At 36.1% G+C, this 19247-nt stretch overlaps 4 protein-coding genes across 4 annotated transcripts; all 4 read right to left on the bottom strand.

Moving 5' to 3' along the window:
- Positions 1-1107: 1107 nt before the first annotated feature.
- On the bottom strand, positions 1108-4894 carry LOC147280656 (sugar transport protein 4-like). Its single transcript, XM_086246355.1, has 6 exons — positions 4771-4894; positions 4241-4575; positions 3486-4118; positions 2954-3383; positions 1231-1325; positions 1108-1131 (listed from the first exon to the last, which is right to left on the bottom strand). Exons 1-6 carry the CDS (start codon positions 4892-4894, stop codon positions 1108-1110), a joined length of 1641 nt encoding a protein of 546 aa, XP_086102481.1.
- Positions 4895-5740: 846 nt separating this feature from the next.
- PEL1 (Eukaryotic release factor 1 (eRF1) family protein) lies at positions 5741-11488 on the bottom strand. The gene is made up of 16 exons (XM_086246559.1): positions 11328-11488; positions 11101-11183; positions 10804-10882; positions 10609-10683; positions 10468-10524; positions 10252-10297; positions 9640-9715; positions 9097-9172; positions 8936-8968; positions 8784-8852; positions 8440-8546; positions 7790-7862; positions 7491-7529; positions 6835-6929; positions 6139-6245; positions 5741-6029 (listed from the first exon to the last, which is right to left on the bottom strand). The coding sequence occupies exons 1-16, from the start codon at positions 11376-11378 to the stop codon at positions 5956-5958; spliced, it is 1140 nt and encodes a 379-aa protein (XP_086102685.1). The 5' UTR covers positions 11379-11488; the 3' UTR covers positions 5741-5955.
- A 483-nt stretch (positions 11489-11971) lies between these two features.
- LOC147280658 (eukaryotic translation initiation factor 3 subunit B-like) lies at positions 11972-16572 on the bottom strand. Its single transcript, XM_086248976.1, has 11 exons — positions 16300-16572; positions 15924-16161; positions 15664-15810; positions 14938-15066; positions 14701-14829; positions 14539-14622; positions 14341-14465; positions 14052-14250; positions 13393-13925; positions 13156-13264; positions 11972-12527 (listed from the first exon to the last, which is right to left on the bottom strand). Exons 1-11 carry the CDS (start codon positions 16419-16421, stop codon positions 12192-12194), a joined length of 2151 nt encoding a protein of 716 aa, XP_086105102.1. The 5' UTR covers positions 16422-16572; the 3' UTR covers positions 11972-12191.
- Positions 16573-17882: 1310 nt separating this feature from the next.
- On the bottom strand, positions 17883-18344 carry LOC147280659 (S-protein homolog 3-like). Its single transcript, XM_086246356.1, has one exon. It carries the CDS (start codon positions 18342-18344, stop codon positions 17883-17885), a length of 462 nt encoding a protein of 153 aa, XP_086102482.1.
- Between the last annotated feature and the right edge of the window lie 903 nt (positions 18345-19247).

Consider the following 19247-nt stretch of genomic DNA (forward strand, 5'->3'; position numbering starts at 1 on the left):
TTACCTTTCATTATTTTATTATTAAACTCTTACAACTTGTCACCTGCTTCACTATGATTTTTATGTACCTTTTATTATTTTTATTATTAAACTATTATAACTTGTGTTGTTCTTGCTTTTAGGCTATTGATTTTTTTTTTTTTGACAAAACACATAGCTTTTCATTGATTAATCACCGCGAGATACATCAGACAAAAGAAAAAGTTGCAGCCAACTAGGTGCATCCTCAATCCAAGAAGAAAAGTCATTACATGAACGGGCAAATTTTGCTGCTGCATGTACAACCATATTGCAGCTGCATGGCTTCCATTGCAGGAGTAAAAATGGAACCGCATGCTGATTGTTTTGACATCATTGCTTTTAGGCGAACTAAATTTATACATGTTCATTTTTTTTTTTTCAAAATGATACAAGGGTATATTGTCATTGTTAAAACATAAATGGGCGGTAATAGATTGTTATTGTTAAACAAAAATATTAAGGTTGTCACTGACAACAAGTAACAACTACATTCTGAACCATATTAAAAAATTGCAACTGTCTATTTGAGAAATGTCACTGTTAGACAGTAACAATAACATAAAACCATTAGTCATCCCCACCCAACCCACCCACTCCTTGGTCTCTCTCCTTGTTAGAAGATTGCCACTATCCATTAGAGAATTGTCCTTGTCTAACCGTGGCAATAACAGACAATCAAATTTTAAACCATAAGAAAAAACATAAAAATCATAGTAACATGTTGCTATTGTCAAGCAGTAACAATAACATGTTGTTATTGACAAGTAGTAGCAATATATAACATGTTGTTACTGCCAAACAGTAACAATATATAACAAGTTGTTACTACCAAACAGTAACAATATATAACGCAGTAACAATAACATGTTGTTACTGCCAAGCAGTAGCAATATATAACATGTTGTTACTGTCGAACAGTAACAATATATAACAAGTTGTTACTGCCAAATAGTAACGATATATAACAAGTTGTTACTGTCAAACAGTAACAATATATAACATATTGTTATTTGTTACTTACAATTTCAAATCTATGTAAAAAATGGGCAAAAAGCTTAGTACATTCAACCATTCAATATGAAAAAATCACAATAAACCAAATTTTAAATCCTAAAAATCCCAGTAACATATATGATAGCAATTAAAGAGTTGAAATAAGAAGAAAAAAGACTGACAGTGGCTGTAATAAAAAAAAAAGGTGGAAAAGACAATGCAAAGATAAATTGCAAGCATAGGCATAAAGCCTAGTTTATGTGCACTAAGGCATGAAGAGAACAAAGATCTTTTTTGATGCTCTGATGCCCGTGGGATTCTTTGATGGAGGAAGAAATAATGTTGAACTATGGAAACTAGAAAACAAAATTGAAGAACCCAAAGTCTTAGAAACTGCAATCCTATTGAATCTCATCCCTCGTAATAATACCAGAGAAGAAATGAACATTCTGAAAAACAAAATTAGAAAAATCAAAGCTAATCAAAAGTTGGAAGAACAAACAAAATGTCAAATCTCATACTTCCATCTTCACATTCAGCACACTTTTCTTCGAAACCAAACACCAAAGAAAAATATGAGAAACAAGCAAATAGAACCCAGTCCCATTAACAATAACAATAACAATTCAGACAGTAACAATTCTAATAACAATAACAATGAAAAATAAATAGAAAAATAAATAGAAAAATTTGTAAAACAATCACTGAAGGAGCTTCAAATTTCGAATTTCAGTGTTAATTGAGTCGGATCAGAGCAAAAACGATTGAAATTACCTGGAAATTGTCTCTTCGTTCTTCTTCAGGCCGTCCTTGTGAGCCTTTTCTCTGATCTACTGCAGCGCCGACATAAGGCCTTTGATATCACTATCAAAATCCACCATATTCTCAATCTCAAAGAAGAAGAAGGAAGAGATTATAGAAAAACGAACTTGGAGAGGTTAACGCCGGGATCGAGGTTGTCCAATTTGGTGAGATCGGGCTCAGTCCCGCGCTTCTCCTTCGTACCTGCTTTGGTGGTGGACATTGTTGTGAGGCTTTGGAGCTTTTGAGGTTTTGGTTTGGAGGTTGATGAAGCTCTTTGAGTCGCTGAATGAGAAGCTAACTGCAAGAAGGGCAAAAAGGGAATAAGAAAATTAAATTGTGGACCAGTAGAAAATTGAGAGGGCCGGCAAAGAGGAAATGAGGCCAAATTAGAAATCAACAAAACCACTAGGACCGCAAAGGAACCACAAGCCCAAATCTGGGTGTTAAAATCATTATCTTTATAATAAAACCTTTTTTTGTTTTTACTCTTTTAAATCATGGAGAGAAAACTCAAACTCATTAATTGTAACATTAGTATTACTAGAGTCATAATTAGTTGGTGCCTTGGTGGTAGAACAATATTTGATTAAGTTATTACACTTTAATTTATAATATTAAGTTTTTTGATTAATTGATTTAATCTTTCTCTAAGTGGAATGGTTTAAGCTGTTAAAATCTAGTGAGTTTATCATACATCAAAAGAAAGATTAATTTTGTTGAAAATGTACAATCAACTGAATTCATAGACACAAAGAAAGTACATTATTGGTACACTCAAATTTGTGGTACTCCAAAACTTTGGCTATAAAACTAAAACTACACCCTCGATATGCCGCATTGGATGATATACCGTAATGAAAGAGTGAGAGAGAATATGGTGGTGGGTGGTATATATGACTGCAGTCGTTACTCAGAGTAGTGGTGGGAGTTTGAGAGAGAATATGAAAGAGTGAGGGAGAGACTCTGAGAGAAGGGGAGGGGTCCCATGTATTGAATTGGTGGGCTGCTGTTAGTTTGTTTCTTTAAAAACCTCTCGGGATTCTTCTGGTCGTTCCGGGGGGTCAAAGCCGCGGACTTGGCAAAGTTTCTCCCTCTGTGGATCCGCCCCTGGATATGCCTGCGTGGAGTTGGTCAACAAAGTCATCTGCATCATCCGGGATGTACTTCCCCCAGAACCAGTGCGTCTTCCACACTATGTTCATGTCTTCGATTGGTACGTTCATGGTCTCGGGCAAGAAGTAGTACACGAAGACAGTCATGATGACAATGAAGCCGGCAAAGAAGAAGAAGAGACCACACTTGAAGTGGCAAAGCATGGTAAGGGAAGTTTGAGTAATCCCAAAAGTGAACAACATGTTGACAGACACATTCAGGGCATGCCCTGCTGATCTGATCTCTAATGGGCATATCTCACTTGGTACTAACCAACCCAATGGACCCCAAGACCATGCAAATGCTGCTACATAGCAACAAACTATTATCACCAGTAAATCCGTTTCGCTTTCTGAAAACGACCCATGACTAGACACTGCAAACTTGCTACCTATCAAGATTCCTATAGCTACCTGCAATCAAACAATTAAGACTACTAAGTGAGTCTTACGTTCTGGTTCACAGTTTGACAACATATGGTATGCGTAAAACATAACAAAACACATGAAATTTACCTGACAAATACACATTTGAACACCACCTTCAAGGAACAAAGGCCTCCTCCCACAAGTGTCGACAAAGGCAATAGAAACGCAAGTGGAAACCGCATTAACAGCGCCAATTATGGCCGAACATAAAAGTGAAGCCTTGTCACCAAGGCCTAATGTATTGAAGATAACTGGTGCATAGAACATGATGGCATTAATGCCAGTCAGCTGCTGGAAAAATGGAATCAGGATGCACATCACAAGGTGAGGCCTATATCTCCTCTGCCAGATGGTCTTCCATGGATGTTGTGCTTTTTTTGCCGCCTCAGATGCAATAGCAAGGTCTTGGAATTCCAGCTCTATATTGGACGTGCCGCGAATTTTCTTCAATAGTTCCTTTGCCTTCCCTGCAGGTTGGTCTCGCTCAAGCATGGAATTGGGAGTGTCTGGTAAGAATATTGATCCAACGGCCAGCATTAGTGCTGGGACAACTGCAAGAGCAAATGAGAGTCTCCATCCCCATCCACCCTTTATTTGAGCAGTACCATAGTTCACGAAATTCGACACTAATATCCCAATTGTAACTGCCATTTGGAAAGCAACGTTGAGAGCTCCTCTAAATTTTGGTGGCGCCATTTCTGATATATAGATTAGAATCGACTGCATAATGCAACACCCATCAGATATTGTAGGAGTCCGAATATGGTACTAATTTGACAATCTGGTAACATAACACGTCAGACAGTTTGCTAAGAGAACATTTCCTTGTTTATATAATATACCTGAATGGTAAAACCAACACCTATGCCAAGCAATATGCGACCAATGATGAGCGTTGAAGTGTGAATTGCAGCAGCGCTTACGACAGCGCCAGTGAAGTAGATATAGGCACCAAGGCACATGGAAATGTTTCGGCCATAGGCCCTCGTTACTGAGGAAGCAATGAAGGAAGATGCCAATGCTGCAATATACAGAGAAGAGGTAAACAATGTCAGCAGCTGATGGCCATCAGATTTGCAGTACACGCCTCCATGATCCATTTCATGGTCATCTTTCTCTTCTTCAAATGCAGATGGAAAAAACTTCTTCAGGACGGGACCCCTTGTAATCACCCCTCCTGCAAAACAATACCATTTGCAATCGCTAAATGTTACTATATATATACACATCAATATTAAGTGTGTGGTTTTTAATTTCCATTGTTAAATTCAAAATCTTGGTCATCAAATAGCAAGTCATTACTAACTTTATAACCCCAGGAATAAAGAAGAATTTAAATGGTTCATGATTAAGAGGGTAGCTTGAGCTCAACCTGAGTCATAACCAAAGAGGAGACCACCCATGGCAGCAACCAGACAAGTCACCACCACATAGTTGGTGATGTTACCTTCATATTGCCTCACCCCATTTACAACAACAACGACCCCTCTTGCCATCTTTCAACAGTTTTTAAGAAATTTTTTATTATTCTTTATTTTCTTCTCTCTTTTTTGGATTCAAGGGAGCGGACAAGAATCGTTTATCTTTTTCTCTTTCCGGATGGATTCAAGGAAGGGAGTGGGCAAGAATTGACAATTCGATTCTTGTCATGAGTGTGAGGTAAGTGCTCATACATTAGAGCTAGCCCATTCTTAGCTCAGTAAACTATATCATGGGCATGCTAGTGCCTTGTTTTATTAAAACTCTTCCTCATAGATTCTCTGGGGAATAATGTGGATCATTCAAAGTATAGTTTCTACTTTGATGAACCCCTAATGTCCACCAAAGAAACGAAAGAGGCATAGACTCCGAGCTCCTCCGTATATATCCTGTTGATTCAATTTGGCCTCTCATTCTTTTAATGCCTATCCCACTGAAAAGCCTCCCTTAGAAATAGTCCCTAAATAGAAGCTTGCACTTGCAGAAATGGTGGGTGTCCATTAAGGATTTTGAACGATTTGATATTTACCACATGTAGTTTTTTGCCAAATATAGTAGTACTCCTCCTCTGGTTTACTATTTGGATAAGACTAATAGCATGCTCAAAAATTGGCTTCCATTAGATAATGGATTCATCAAGGGCAATAGAACAAATGGCTGACCAAAGAAGTAGGCTGCCAATGGCTAAAAAAATCTAAGTAGGGTGGTAATTTTGCTAAGTCTCCAAGAACACCTTTTTTCTAGTAGAAATAGTACTTATACTTCGAACTTGAATAAAATTGGAAAACAAAGATTTATACAAGGAACAAAATTTCTCTTTTTGGCAATAGCTAAAGATGAACCAAAAAAAGGGACCAATCAAATTAAGTAAATATATATTTTATTAAATGCGATATAAAGAGTATTTGCAAAGAAGTTGAAGCATCTTTGCAACTTCCCTAAATGTTACAAACTGCTATTTGTGTACGTGTACAAAGCATTGGCCAAAATAGTACATAACTAAAAAATTGCAGGCCAACTATAATCTACAACACAAGACAAGATACGACTGATGCTTTCCAACAGACGATGTCTTCCGTTACATCTCTATATCTTCCAGGTCTGGTAGAGGGAAACGAAGGATTGCAGCAATTCCAGTTATTTGTGCCAGTTCTGTTCATTGATAAGATCATTAGCAAGTTGGTTGAGTTCAGAAAAATAGTTAAAAGAAGTGTCAGATACTTCTAGCAGCAGCATTCAAATGAACGATGCAATTACTCACGTTCTCCTGAAACGTGCAAAGAAGAAAATATATGAACAGTGCCCCCTGAAGCCTTCACTGAGTTCACCAAATTGACATATCTTTGCCTCTCTACTACATCAGCATTCCTGTCCACCAAGAAATTCTCATTGTTACAGCCCTTTAAACTTACATGTATTTTTCAGGTAATAATAACAGCTTTCTGGACCACTGATGCATGATCAGAAAATAATCAGTATGGTAAAGTAAGCAAAGAGGGACAGGCCATCTCAAGTTAGCTCATGAATGGCAACTACACCAACACGTATATGTATGTGTGTGAACATAATCCCAAAGCTTTAACTGTGATCACTGCATGAGTAACTAATCAATTAGAACTGCAAGTATCAATGAACATGTTTCTGAAGCACTTTTCTATTCTCACGTGCTCATATTTCACAATATTGAAGGGTGTCCTAAGTCCTAAACCTATAATTGAAGTTATCATTACAAGTTACATGAAAACAACCAAATAAATGAACCATAAGTCCTTAAACACATTTTTTTTAATAGAAATTTTTAATATATTCAGTCTGATGAGTGCTAACTCAGCTCCTAAACGGCTTTGTTCAATCTCAGATACAATCTGGTTCTGAGTCTTCTGATGGACTTATTACCAAATAGTAAATCATATGGCACTGCTTCTCAATTAGCCCGTACAGAAGATTCAAAACTAACCTGAAGAGGTCATCTGTTATCAGAAGGGTTTGGATAGCCATTCGTTCATGAGCAACCTCGACATGCTTTGGTCCATAGCATGCACGAGCTGAATCCTGCCGATAACAACAGTGGTTCAATTACAATGTACAATATATCAAAAAGATAGATAATATAATAAGCATCACATTTGTGGTTCAAGTTGCCCCAGACAGCTCTCCAATTGACCTTCATAGCTTCTTAAGAAGGTTTTTTCATCAAACCAAAAGAGATGCATCAATAAATATAGACCTTTACCAAGATTCAAGTAGGATAAGATTCCTAAACAAAATGGAAAAACCACACTAGGTTCTTTATCCTCCATAGTCTGACCTAAAGCTGTTACTCTCCGTCCTAATCTTAGTCTTCTTAATTATAACCATGTTCTTAGCATTTCCGCATCTCTACCTACATCAAAAATTGCTTTGCAAAGACCTTGTATGGAGTGATGTCTGCCAGTCTCAAGATACCATGGAATCAATCAGTCCTCATTAAGAGGTAAAACTTAAGCTGCCTGGTCTACATGTAATCATTAATTTGTAGACATGCTTATCAAGATTAAGCCTCCAATGAATGTTCCGTAGGATCGTAACCTTAAATAAAGCAACAAATTATACATTTCGGATTTAGAACCTGACATTTGAGAGCATGCTGAAAAAATCTTGCAGAGCTCGGACCTGAAGAAGAGAGCCCAATAAATAATGTTACAGTTGGGGTAAAACCAACATTGTTCACAGCATGATCAATACGCAGAACAAGCACAAGATAAGATGCTTAAGTTCTATTCTTTTTGGTATTATTTGATGTATGACATGTAGGATGTGCCACTAGAAATATTTTTGAAAAAAAAAAAAAAACAAGTTTATTTCTTTACTGTTTTCATTTTAGCAATTTAAAGGAAATAAGTTGCAAATGTTAACCAAGTTGCATATTGTACCTCTTGTGCTGCTTTAGTATCTTTTATCATATTCATGACATTTGGAGCATCCAGAACCTCTCTCATACTATGCCTGTGGTTGCAAGAACATAAAATGCATGTATGTAAATAAGATTAAACACAAGAGATCATCAACTGCAATGGTAAACTGTTCTTTAGGTCAGCAACAATTCCTGTGTATCAGCTCATCACTAAGGATCAATGTTTATTCACTCATTAAAAAAATTCTTGCCAATAGGAATGAAAATTTCAAAGATGAAACACATTGGTCAGTAGTCACAAGTACTCATTGAAGATGTAATATGACTGACATGACATGCAGACCTGAATGCTCTGGAAATTTGCCATAGAGACCACTCCAACAATGTGATCCAGTGGAAAATAAAAGCGATACAAGAACAATGATAAAACCCAGAACATTTTACAACACAAAGAGATTGGTAATTTTGAGTTAAGCCATTAGGTCATGCTTTGTAAAGAACATATAGTGAAAAGAATAGCTAGTCACCAACATCAAAGTTTGGATGCAGCATTTTTTATTTCAGTTTACACAGAATTATGAAAGCACATGACCATATGTTATCTAGAGATTGGTACTATATTAGATACCAGTTACTGTTTTAAGAAATGTAAATAACGCATGACCATACTTGTAACCCGAGCTTGTATGCACAAGAATTATCCGCGACTTGTTCTCAATAATGGGTCTCAGCTGTCTTCTTTCTGCCTCCAACAATAAGTGACGATGAAATTGATCCTGGAGCACATAAGATATATAACATTAATATAGCATAAGATTCTGTACCTTTTTTCTTCATACGACTGTACTCAAAACCATTTGAAATCTGATTCCACAAGTAGCCAATCTAAAGAAGAAAGTTTTATTTGCAGCGCTAGTAAATAGTCCACTGGTAAAATAAGGGTTTGATGGGCATTCATAATGTCACAGTAAGAAGGACCTTTTAAAAAAACCTCATACAGACTCATATCAAACCTTTGTGAAACCTGGACTTGCAATCACAGCACAGCGAACAACACTGAAATCAACATACTTCAAGAAAGCCTATAACATATAGGCACATGTTAGATATAAACTATGTTTGGAACTGTGAGGAGCTTCAGTAATATAACTCAAATTGAAATTACCTGTAACACATTCTCAAAGAACTTATTCAAAGCCTACAAAAGACAGAAAGATATTAGTGACACAATAATTGCAGAAATTCTTAGAACAACTACTCTTATGGCCTGCCAGATTAACTTGAATTCAGGAAAAAAAAAAATTGTGAAAGGAAATAGAAATGTACCGACTCATAGCCTGCAATGGCAGGTCCATGCTTGCGAGGAATTGAAGTTTCTATTCGTGAACGAGTGATGGTCATACTGATATGATTAATTGTAAGAACATCAGTCTCATAAGGTCATTATTGAAGGTGCATGGTATGTATTATAGGATATAGTAAATTCCATTAACAGTGTATATAATCATAATCTAGATGTTGAGCTTTTTATAAACTGGGGTATTATTATTTTTATTTTCCTTTTTTTAACTTATGACTGAGATTTTCAAACTCCACATTTCCAAAAGGAAGCCCAGGTGTAACTTGGTCAGAAGGTTTTAACTAGTCAGTCAATAAAGATGCCATGCAGTATTCTAGCAAACACTTCAAGGGATATAATCAAGATATAACTACTAAAAAAAGAGCGGGAAATAGTAATAAGAGTGAGAAATGTGCCCACTAATTAAAATAGTTTGCATATAGGCTTGAAACTTGTCCATGGAAACCATCAAATGATAGCATACGACAAGGTTCAAAAAGGAATCATGCCCTAAATGAAGCCAGACAAACCTTTTACCAACAAGGAGAATATGTGCCAATCCTTCTTGCATTAAAACCACAGCTAGATCAGCACTTGCAGAAGGATCTGAAAAATGTAGAGAGAAGACCATCACATAAATGGTTGACATTGAATTCTTCAGCCTTCATACTTGGTACCCTAGATGGCACTTCCATGCAACTTGGAATCCTAAGAATCAAGTTAGTTTGTCTTATTTATCCTTCCATGTTATACAACACTTATTCTATTTTGTCGGCTACGTAACGGTTGGACCCTAAACTTCAGCCTCCACCCTATTCTTAGGGGGGAGGATGTGCCAGCCGCCGCTACACCCAATATCATTGGCTATTCCATTGATATATACGTAAATTTCAAAGGCTTTGAGAATTGGATATCTATGTCACAATGGATTGACTCAGCCTAGGTAGGTCTAATAATCTAGCATAAGCCAGTCATTTATGAAGATCAGGTATGAGAAATAATTTCAAAGACTAAACATATCTAGGCTTTTGTCAATATCACCCTATTATAACACATAGTGATCTTATCTCAAAGAGGAGCACCATTAATTGAAGAATATCAAAAAGTTATTATAAAGAGAGAAAAGGAGGGGAAAGGCATACCAGAGGCTTGATTGAGTTCATGTAAGGCCAATGTGTCCCAAACATCCTAAAAAATATGACATATAGCACGCCAAAAGTCAGTAAAAGCAAGCAATTAATCTTTTGAAGCATGCGGTTTTATACCACATAGTATTCACAGAATCTCAACAGCAAAAAAGAAAAGAAAAATACGACTTGTTTTTAATTTGAAGGAATTAACAAAAAGAAAAGGCATGCCTTTCTTAACACAAAAGGTCGTTGCAGCTCAAGTTCCAACGTATGAAATGCTCCTATCTGCAATAAGAAGATGAGAAACTTAAAGCAGCACTTAAAATTGCCAATCCATTAGTTTGAAATTCAATTTAATGCCACAATTACCTTTACATATTCATTCTCTAGGATATTCTTTCCACGTATACGCAAGACACCTCCTACCTTGTCATAATCAGCAACCTAAAAGTAATATCAGAAATAAGAACATAATATCAAACCAAAATCATCTTGAGAAAATTCCCTGTTACACACACATAAAAAACCAACTCTTAATGAAATTGAGTTAATTTTTCTGCATACCTCCTTGACTTCTATTTCTAACTTGAGCTTCACACGCTCTGTATCTCTTCCACCAGTAGCCATTTCTCTTAAAACTTTCCTATTACAGAATGTATATGGTCATCATGAAAATTTCTATTGGAACCGTTTTCTAGCATAATTCAACTGAATGCTTCCCGCAGAAACAAACAAATCCAAATGTACACAAAATTAAAGTTGCAATGTTCCAATTAAAATTAAAGAATTCAGCTGGTGATATAACGAGTAAATAAATATTAAAATTCAATATAATTCATAAATAAAATAAAAAGTATTTACCTTACAGTGACGGCCATAACTGTGTCTCCAGGAGCAATCAAATTATAAGCATACCATAAATCATCGGCATCGACCGGTATCATCTGCCACACCCATAAATTCCACAGTTACCCAAAATTCAACTCAGAATTCCAGATTAACCCTACTTCTTCCTACGTAAAATTCTTACACCCAAGTACTGAAAATCGGAAATCCACAAAAAATCACAAAAACAATAGTAACAGTACCTTAACGCTGCCGGGACCATTGGGAACAAAGTCCTTGCGAACAATCTTCATGCTCTCTGATCAATCAAATTACTTTCTCCAATTCAAATGAAATAGAAAAAGACTGAGTTTTTGGGTCTGACGGGGGAAAGACTCGGAAGAGCATAAGAAGCTTTCTGTTGAGTGGCGGGTAAAAGTGTCTTTCCCAGAGCGATGGGGAAACACTTGGTGGGCCTCTGTCGACTTGGGCCGTTAACTTGGGTTCTCTCCATTTTTTGACCCAAAAGAAAATAAAGGAAAAACAAATTGGGTAGCCACGTGTCCATCCAACAGACCTGAAGGCCGCCACGTGTCTACACCCAAATGCTACACGGGCTGCCATGTGTGCAACCGACAACGCACGGGTCTGTCGGCAGCCACGTGTCCACCCAACCAGGTGGCCCACGGACAGCCGCATGTCCACATACTTGGCACCCTAGATGACATTTTTCAATGCGAAGGTATTTATGATAAAACCCAATTTAAATAAGAAATTTTTCTCAGCACCACAACTGCTTTTTTATTTTTATTCATATGATCCGAATTTTCGTGCAAAAGTATAAAAAAAAAAAAACATAATTCCAGGAAAATAGAAGGGCAAAAAAGTACATAAAAACATACATACGTCACTGAAAGTCTGAAACCAATAAATTTCTTGGGTCAATAATATTAATTAGAACATAAACAAAGACCATCAAAATTGAATCCCAACAAAAATACGTTGTCGACAAATAAAGAAACAAAAAAGTCGGTCCAAAAGTTTATAACAAAATCTAGATGTAGTTATACATTGGTAAAAATAGAGGATCTAATTTCATAAGCTCCAAAGTTGACATAAAATAATAATCAATCTTCAAAGGAAACGACCTCCTCTAAAACATCCAGCAACTCTTCAACCTCAACTTCTTTAGCTTCATACTCCTCTTCTTCATCACTTGCTTCTCCATCTCTAAGTTTCTGCCTTTCCAATTTGTCTTCCTCGTGCAACCGCTTCCACTCAGCAATCCATTTCTCCCATTCTTCCTTCAACATCCTCCTCTTCTCACGATCCTGCTCACTCAAAAACATTGACACATCCTGATCCTCTGCCTCATACTTCTTGCTGTACTTTTTCAAATTCTTTGCAATCTCCTCTTCTTTCTCGGGACTCAGGAACGATGGTGGCCTTGGACGCCATAAGAACTATCACAAACAACAACAAAACAAGTATCCCACACATGATTAGAACATTGGCTTCTTTTTCTTTTCTTTTCTTTTCTTTTCTTTATGTCTACGTCTACGCAATTAGAACATGTACTTGATGGAAGAAAGGAATTCAAATAGCCAAAACAAATGCCTTCTCTGTATAAGAAACAATATTTTATTAAAAACACAATAAAGTACAGCCACTGGACAAGAAGTCCACCGCCCTACATCAGTGAAGACTACACACCAAAGCAAAACAAATGCCTACTAATATCAACTAGAAACAAAAGCTTTAATAAAAGTCACCACAGAATGAAATGAATTATATTGCATGTGGTACTTCAAATTATTTACCAACTTATTGAAAATGAACCACTATCTGTAAAACAATTAAAATTCCAAAACAACATTAACTGAAAGAAAGAAAATATCCCTAGCAGATATTGCATTTATTTATTCCCAAATTCTTTCTTCATTTTGATTTCTTGTTGTAAGAATCTTGATCTAAGTGGACATGATAAAAGTTTTTTCAACAGCACGCATATAATGTCATAAATAGCAGGTATGCAGATAAGATTCATGTACCTCCCCCCCCAAAAAAAAAACTCTCTCAAAATGGCATTACCTGAAAGAAATGATCCTTTAGGATCCGATAAAGGAGCTTGCCATTGAAGGACCATATGTTGAAACCATTCTCCATCTCATGAACTGAAGTCACTGCAGTAGCAACATATCTAAAGATGCAAAAATGTAACATGTCAAAACAAAGATATAAGAGCACTTAAGTGCAAAACTCAAAACAAAGCCATCTCTAGATTTGAATAATCGAACGTTAAAGTCACAGAAGAATTATTTTCATTACCTTCCAGTAGGATCCCATTCAATATCTGTCGCCATAAAATGCTCAGCTGTAGCCATGGTCTCAAGCTCATCCACATTGTAAAATTCCAACTGCCCATTAAAACCTTTCAATCCTGCAAGTATTATGAACCGCCCTGAAGGTGACCAGAAAAGAGCATTTGCTTGCTTTCCTTTAAGAGTAGTGAGCTTTGAAACACGGCCTGTATTGTGAGAACTCCGCATTGAGTAGAAACTTATGTCAGGCCTTGGGTTGTCACCATGAATAACTGCAAACCTATGACCCTTGGGCTCCCAAGCAAATGCAATGATCTTGTCATTTTTATTCTCAAGCTCCAAAACTTCAATAGGGATGTCTCGCTCTTTGATTCTGAAAAGCTCAAAGCCTGTGTATGTGCTTTTCTTTGTTTTTGTATAACGGTCAACTTTAACAGCAAGATACTCCCCAGAGCTTTGCCAGTACATCTTGCAATCACTAACACTGAAAAGATTCTTCTGTCTCAACTCCTCTTTACTAGGGATTTGAACAAGACTCACCTATTCGTATCAATGTGAAGCATTAGTTCCATTAACCTAAACTACAATAGGAAAAGAGTAAAAAAGACAACAAAAAAAAAATCAAATCCAAGAAAACAGCCAGTCAAATGAATCATAACTACTCACCCTAGCAGGTTGGTTGCCACCACCCAATTCCGGAACAAAGAGAGCAAGAATTGCATCAGTTGGTGACCAACTGAAGTCCATAACATTCTCTACCTTCATAGACTTTTTGTCAACAAGTGAAAAGGTTTCTGTTTCATAAACAGATATAACATTTTTCCCCATCCTGGCAAAATACTTGTCATCTTTTCCGCCACTCCATCTGCAAAAATTAAAGAGTAATACATTAATATACTGAACGAAACAAGAACACTCAAAATCACACTGTATATTAGTGGCATAGAAACATTACTTGAAAACAGGCCAAGAGACCCCGGATACCCCTCCAGTTCCTCCAATTGCAAAATCATCAGGAGTTCCCTTGAAATCTCTCATAACTTTTCCGGTTCTCACATCAAAAATGTTTATCACAACCCGCTATAAAATAATTCCACGTCAGAAATTTCAGAAACACAAAAAAACATTAAACCACACTGTCCAAATAACTCACATTTGCATCACGAGGATTGCTTGGTTCATGGCTGCTGTAGGTCACTAAATATTTCTCACCAGGTGAAAAGTCAATCAGTCTAACCTGCAGTTGACAAAAAGAGCTAAGGGCTAATAAAGAAAAAAAGTAAGAATACTAAAAAACTTTGAAACCAAAACAAACCTGTGGATGAGCATAACGCATCAGACGATTAAAAGTAGAGGCGCCACCCCAAACAGCAGCACCCTGTCTGTGAACAGTCGCCAAATAAGTCCCCAGAGGGGACCATTGCACAAAGCTTTCAGTCCAGTACTGTAACAAAAACAAATATGACCATTCACCATCAAACTAAGAAAAAAAGGTGACTGATTTACAGGAAAAAAGAGACTAAAGGGTCATTAAGACTCGGCATCCACTCACAACACGCTTGTAAACAGGCTCAGGCTTCAAGTGTCGTGCATCATTCCAGAGAACTTCAGTATCATTACCAGCACGAATCACAAACTGATCTCGGGCCTTTTCATCAGTAAGCCAATGTTGAAGATTCTCCTGTAATGATGTCCAAGTATATAGCAAAATAAATACTTGAGCCTATGCATATTTAATGGGTGTGCAAAATATAAAAATCACAATTCTTGATCATTAGAGGAGTGTGAATGTAAGAATTATGGGATAAGTGTGAGGATTTATAAAAGTGAAATGTGCAAAAATTATAAATTTTTGCTTCTTTTTTCCCAAATAGTTAAGAGGAGAGAGGAGGTATGACAGTGGATATATTTGACATTTCATTCAAGTCCAGCAACAACAACAAAAAAAAATTCTTTAGAATCTTTCCTTGTACCGATTAATACCCAACAAAAGAACCCAGCAGAAAAGGCTTTCATGTATTTAAAAATAAATAATGCAGATGACATGAGAAACTAAGATATGTCAATTAAGCTAAGGGACATCAACTAAGTCAGTGTTAGATTAACTATAGAGACACGTAAAGAACCTGGACTCCTAAATAATACAAAATAAAATGCCAAACCAAATTAGCACACAGAGGCACATTAAGTAGCTTCTGAGATGTGATATAACCATACAGCGTCTGGAAACAGGACAGTAGCAGAAGCATATATGATAAGTGATTTAGAGTATAATTACCCCTGGGGTATAAGGATTACTTTCAGGAGGGGCCCATTCATCCGGAACTTTCATGAATCGATCAAAGTCATCAAACATGCTGACTGCAAAAATATGTGATCTGTCCAATTTGTATCCGTGCGTCTTCTCTTTGGCAAGCTCAGCTTCCTACAATTACAATAATGCAAGTTTATAATTTGGCACCCAAGTGATGGTTTTACTTATATATCAGTCAGAGCAAAAAATAACACAAAATTGTCATTTCCAAGACAGAAAGATACCTGAGGAGTATTATACTCAATGAAGCAGTAGCCCAAGGTTTTCTGGGTTTCAGGATCAAGAGGCATCCAAAAGCCATCGTCCTTGATCACACCAATCTGACCGTAAATTTTACGAATGACATTCTCAAGCTTCTCAAACTTTTCTTTAGGAACGACCGGGAGGTTATCGACAACAATTATGTTGGCAAACCCAGATTCCATCTCCGAATTTTCCTCTTGGTATATATCTCCATCGTCACTACGGAATAATCAACTAATTAATCAAAAAAATATTTAAAGCAAGCTACAGAAGGGCATAGAAAATGTTGCTATTACAATTTTTTGGCTGTGTTGGCGGTATGGATACGGATAAGGTTAAGGTTAGGGTTAGGGTTACCTTAGAATGCCAAAATCCTCGCCAGGAGGGAGATGGATGGAGTCGAGGTCGAGCTGCGAGAGATCGATGCCGAGGCGAGCCGCCGTGGCCTCTATCTCGTTCATAATCATCACGTCCGCCATTTCTATCCTCTTTCTCTATAGAGAGACGCTCAGCTTGCAATTGCAGATACCGCCAGAGATTGAGAGGGCGCAGTGGACTGAGACGCAGAAAGAGTGTGTGCGTGCGGTTGTGGTTTTAGGGTTTTTGGTGAGGCTGTCTCCTTTGTGTTTAATATTTTCTCCAACTTACAGAATTTTAATATTTAGAATCTCTGTAATTATAAATTTTGCTAAATGTCACAAATGACTGTCGTGATTTTAATCTTGCTCAGTTGCTCTAGTGGTTTTAATTTTTTTTAATCATATCTACGTAGTTTAATATGATTTCAATCTTATTAAAAGATTAAGATTTTGTTAAATGGTTGTCAAATAAATCGTATGTGAAATGTTGTTTTGAGTTACTTTTTACAAAATTAAACTGAGTATACGTATATCGAAATAATGTTTCCATATGTTCATAAGATTCATGTGGTTCATTAGATTTAAAACATTAATCTTAATATAAAAAAGTGACTCGTCCTTTCAAAAATTCAAATCCATCAGTTTTGTTCACACATTTCTACTCAAGTGACCTACATGCACACTTTACTTAATGGGTATATAGCAAAATCTGATTTTTTAGAAAAACAAAAATGTTTTAAACCACATTAGTACGATTGAAACAATTGAAAACATGAGAGTAAGATTGAAATATGAGGCAAAACATAAGGACCATTCGTGACATTTGGGACATAAATTTTAGTGTTAAATCACTAATGATCCCTAACAAAATGCCCCGATACGGGAAAACCCACATGATGCACGCACACGAGAAAATGCCCCTTATGTGGGAAAACGCCACGATACATGCACATAGGAAAATGACAAAGATGGGTCCACGAGAAACCGTCCATGATGCATGTGCACGAGAAAATGTCCCTTATACATAATAACACTCCAAATATGAGAGAACTCCCCTTATACTAGAAAAACCTAAAATACGAAAAAACATCTTTTATATTGGAAAACGGCCCTTTATACAAAAAAACACTTTTATACAAGTATACATGAAAGTACACCTTATACGGAAAAACACCTCTTATAAGTGAAAACGCTTTGGATGTGTGCACACGAGAAAACGCCCCAGATACGGGAGAAAGCTCCTCATACCGAAAAATGAATAATAACATAAAAAACACTCATACAATAAATAAATAAAAAATTGAATAATAACAAAATTGAATTTGAGTTGTTTTTTCGTTTATTGTTAGAGTTTGATGTTCTCCAACCCACTTGATCCTTAAAAAAATATGAAAAAATAGATATATCTCTTCTGTAAGACTGTAACTAAGTCATAACACTCGAAAATGCAAGAGATTTTCATCATACAAAAGACGGATAAAGCATAAAATAAACAAGTTTATTAATATTATTATTATTTTTCCTGCTGATCAACGATACAATTGTTTTGATCCGAGCACATTAAGCATAGAGGTCTAAAGACTAGCTCTTAATCTTTTCCCAATCATGCCGTTTGTCATCTTTTTGAAACTTGATCTGAAACAAGTAAATCCCATCCTCTTTGGCTTTCCATATGCAATGTGCTCCCCCACAATCGTGAACAAAATCATCATCTGTTTTAAATGCGTCAAAAACAGCATGGTAGTCCGAATACCAGAAATTGCAGAAGTAAAGTGTGCTACCCGAAAAGTTTACCCGAAATCCGAATTCGTACTCCTCATTCGGGGCAAGGCTACGACGACCAAGATCATCATCTCCAGATTTACACTGGAAATCCAGTGTTTTGCCATTCAGGTTGTTCACAATGCGCACATAGTTCTTTGTAAAAGGTTGAGGCCACCACCACTCTGTAATACCGTCACCAAAGGCTAAGCCAAGCAAGAGCAAAACAGTAAAACAGTAAAACTGCAATGCCCATATTGCTTTCAAATTTAATCCCTTCATTTGTTTTTTCTAGCACTGATCGATGAATCAAGAGAGTAATTATTATGTTTTTATAGCAAAAGAATGCTACTATTTAATTTGTTGCCATTAATTTCTGTACATGCAGTTTTACAAATCCATGGACTATCATATGTATATACATGCCTGTGTGCAAAATATTATTCATTAGATGAGGTAATTAATATAGATGGTATATATATATTATATTATATAATTAAATTCATTACATCATTGGATGAGCTAGGTAATATATAACATGCATCTTTGTTATAATATTCCAACTATATAGGAGTGTTATTGAAAATAAATTCCCAATTTTTTTTTGGTCAAGACTAATTTTAAATTTGGTTAACTCGGATTTTAAAAGTCTAATAAAATATAGGTGTTCTCAATTAGGATTTTAGTGAATTTCATAGAAATATAGGTGTAGATATCAAGTGTTCTACAAAATTCGTAGATTTCATTAAGTGGTGAATTTGGATGGATTTTGTTCAAATAAAAAAGTTTACAAGAATTTTAGGAGGTGTATTCAATTAAGGTTTTAATAGATTTTAAAGGAGTTATAGACTCCTGCAGATTTAATGGCTTCTTAGGAATTTTATAGAATTCATAAAATTCTAATGGGGAAAGATTGAAATTCTCATAACTTTTGTTTTATGTTTGAAATCCATCAAAATTTACCACTTAATGAAATGCTTTAAAATCTATGAAAAATTAAATACATCTATATTTCAATGCAATTTTTAAAATTCTTAATTGAATACACCTAGATTTTTATGGAATCCATAAAATTCTGAATTTCTGTTGAATTTTGATGAATTCTATAGAAATTAATAAGAATTCATAAAATCTATGAAATCTGCAAACTTCTTTAAAATTTATTAAAATCTCAGTTGGGACACC

Source organism: Dryas octopetala, chromosome 6 (genome assembly GCF_963921425.1).
Source record: "Dryas octopetala chromosome 6, drDryOcto1.1, whole genome shotgun sequence".
In the NCBI taxonomy this organism is placed as follows: Eukaryota; Viridiplantae; Streptophyta; class Magnoliopsida; order Rosales; family Rosaceae; genus Dryas; species Dryas octopetala.

Excerpts from the sequence above, each read along its gene's own strand:
- LOC147280656 (XM_086246355.1), bottom strand. The coding sequence starts at position 4,894 with ATGGCAAGAGGGGTCGTTGTTGTTGTAAATGGGGTGAGGCAATATGAA. Across the intron at positions 4,119-4,240 it reads GTGTTGGTTTTACCATTCAG|TCGATTCTAATCTATATATC; the intron begins GTATATTATATA and ends TGCATTATGCAG. Across the intron at positions 3,384-3,485 it reads TTCAAATGTGTATTTGTCAG|GTAGCTATAGGAATCTTGAT; the intron begins GTAAATTTCATG and ends GTTTGATTGCAG.
- PEL1 (XM_086246559.1), bottom strand. The coding sequence starts at position 11,378 with ATGAAGATTGTTCGCAAGGACTTTGTTCCCAATGGTCCCGGCAGCGTT. Across the intron at positions 10,684-10,803 it reads TAGAAATAGAAGTCAAGGAG|GTTGCTGATTATGACAAGGT; the intron begins GTATGCAGAAAA and ends TATTACTTTTAG. Across the intron at positions 8,853-8,935 it reads TCTTTGAGAATGTGTTACAG|GCTTTCTTGAAGTATGTTGA; the intron begins GTAATTTCAATT and ends TATATGTTATAG.
- LOC147280658 (XM_086248976.1), bottom strand. The coding sequence starts at position 16,421 with ATGGCGGACGTGATGATTATGAACGAGATAGAGGCCACGGCGGCTCGC. Across the intron at positions 16,162-16,299 it reads GAGGATTTTGGCATTCTAAG|TGACGATGGAGATATATACC; the intron begins GTAACCCTAACC and ends ATTATTCCGTAG. Across the intron at positions 13,926-14,051 it reads GTGGCAACCAACCTGCTAGG|GTGAGTCTTGTTCAAATCCC; the intron begins GTGAGTAGTTAT and ends TGATACGAATAG.
- LOC147280659 (XM_086246356.1), bottom strand. The coding sequence starts at position 18,344 with ATGAAGGGATTAAATTTGAAAGCAATATGGGCATTGCAGTTTTACTGT.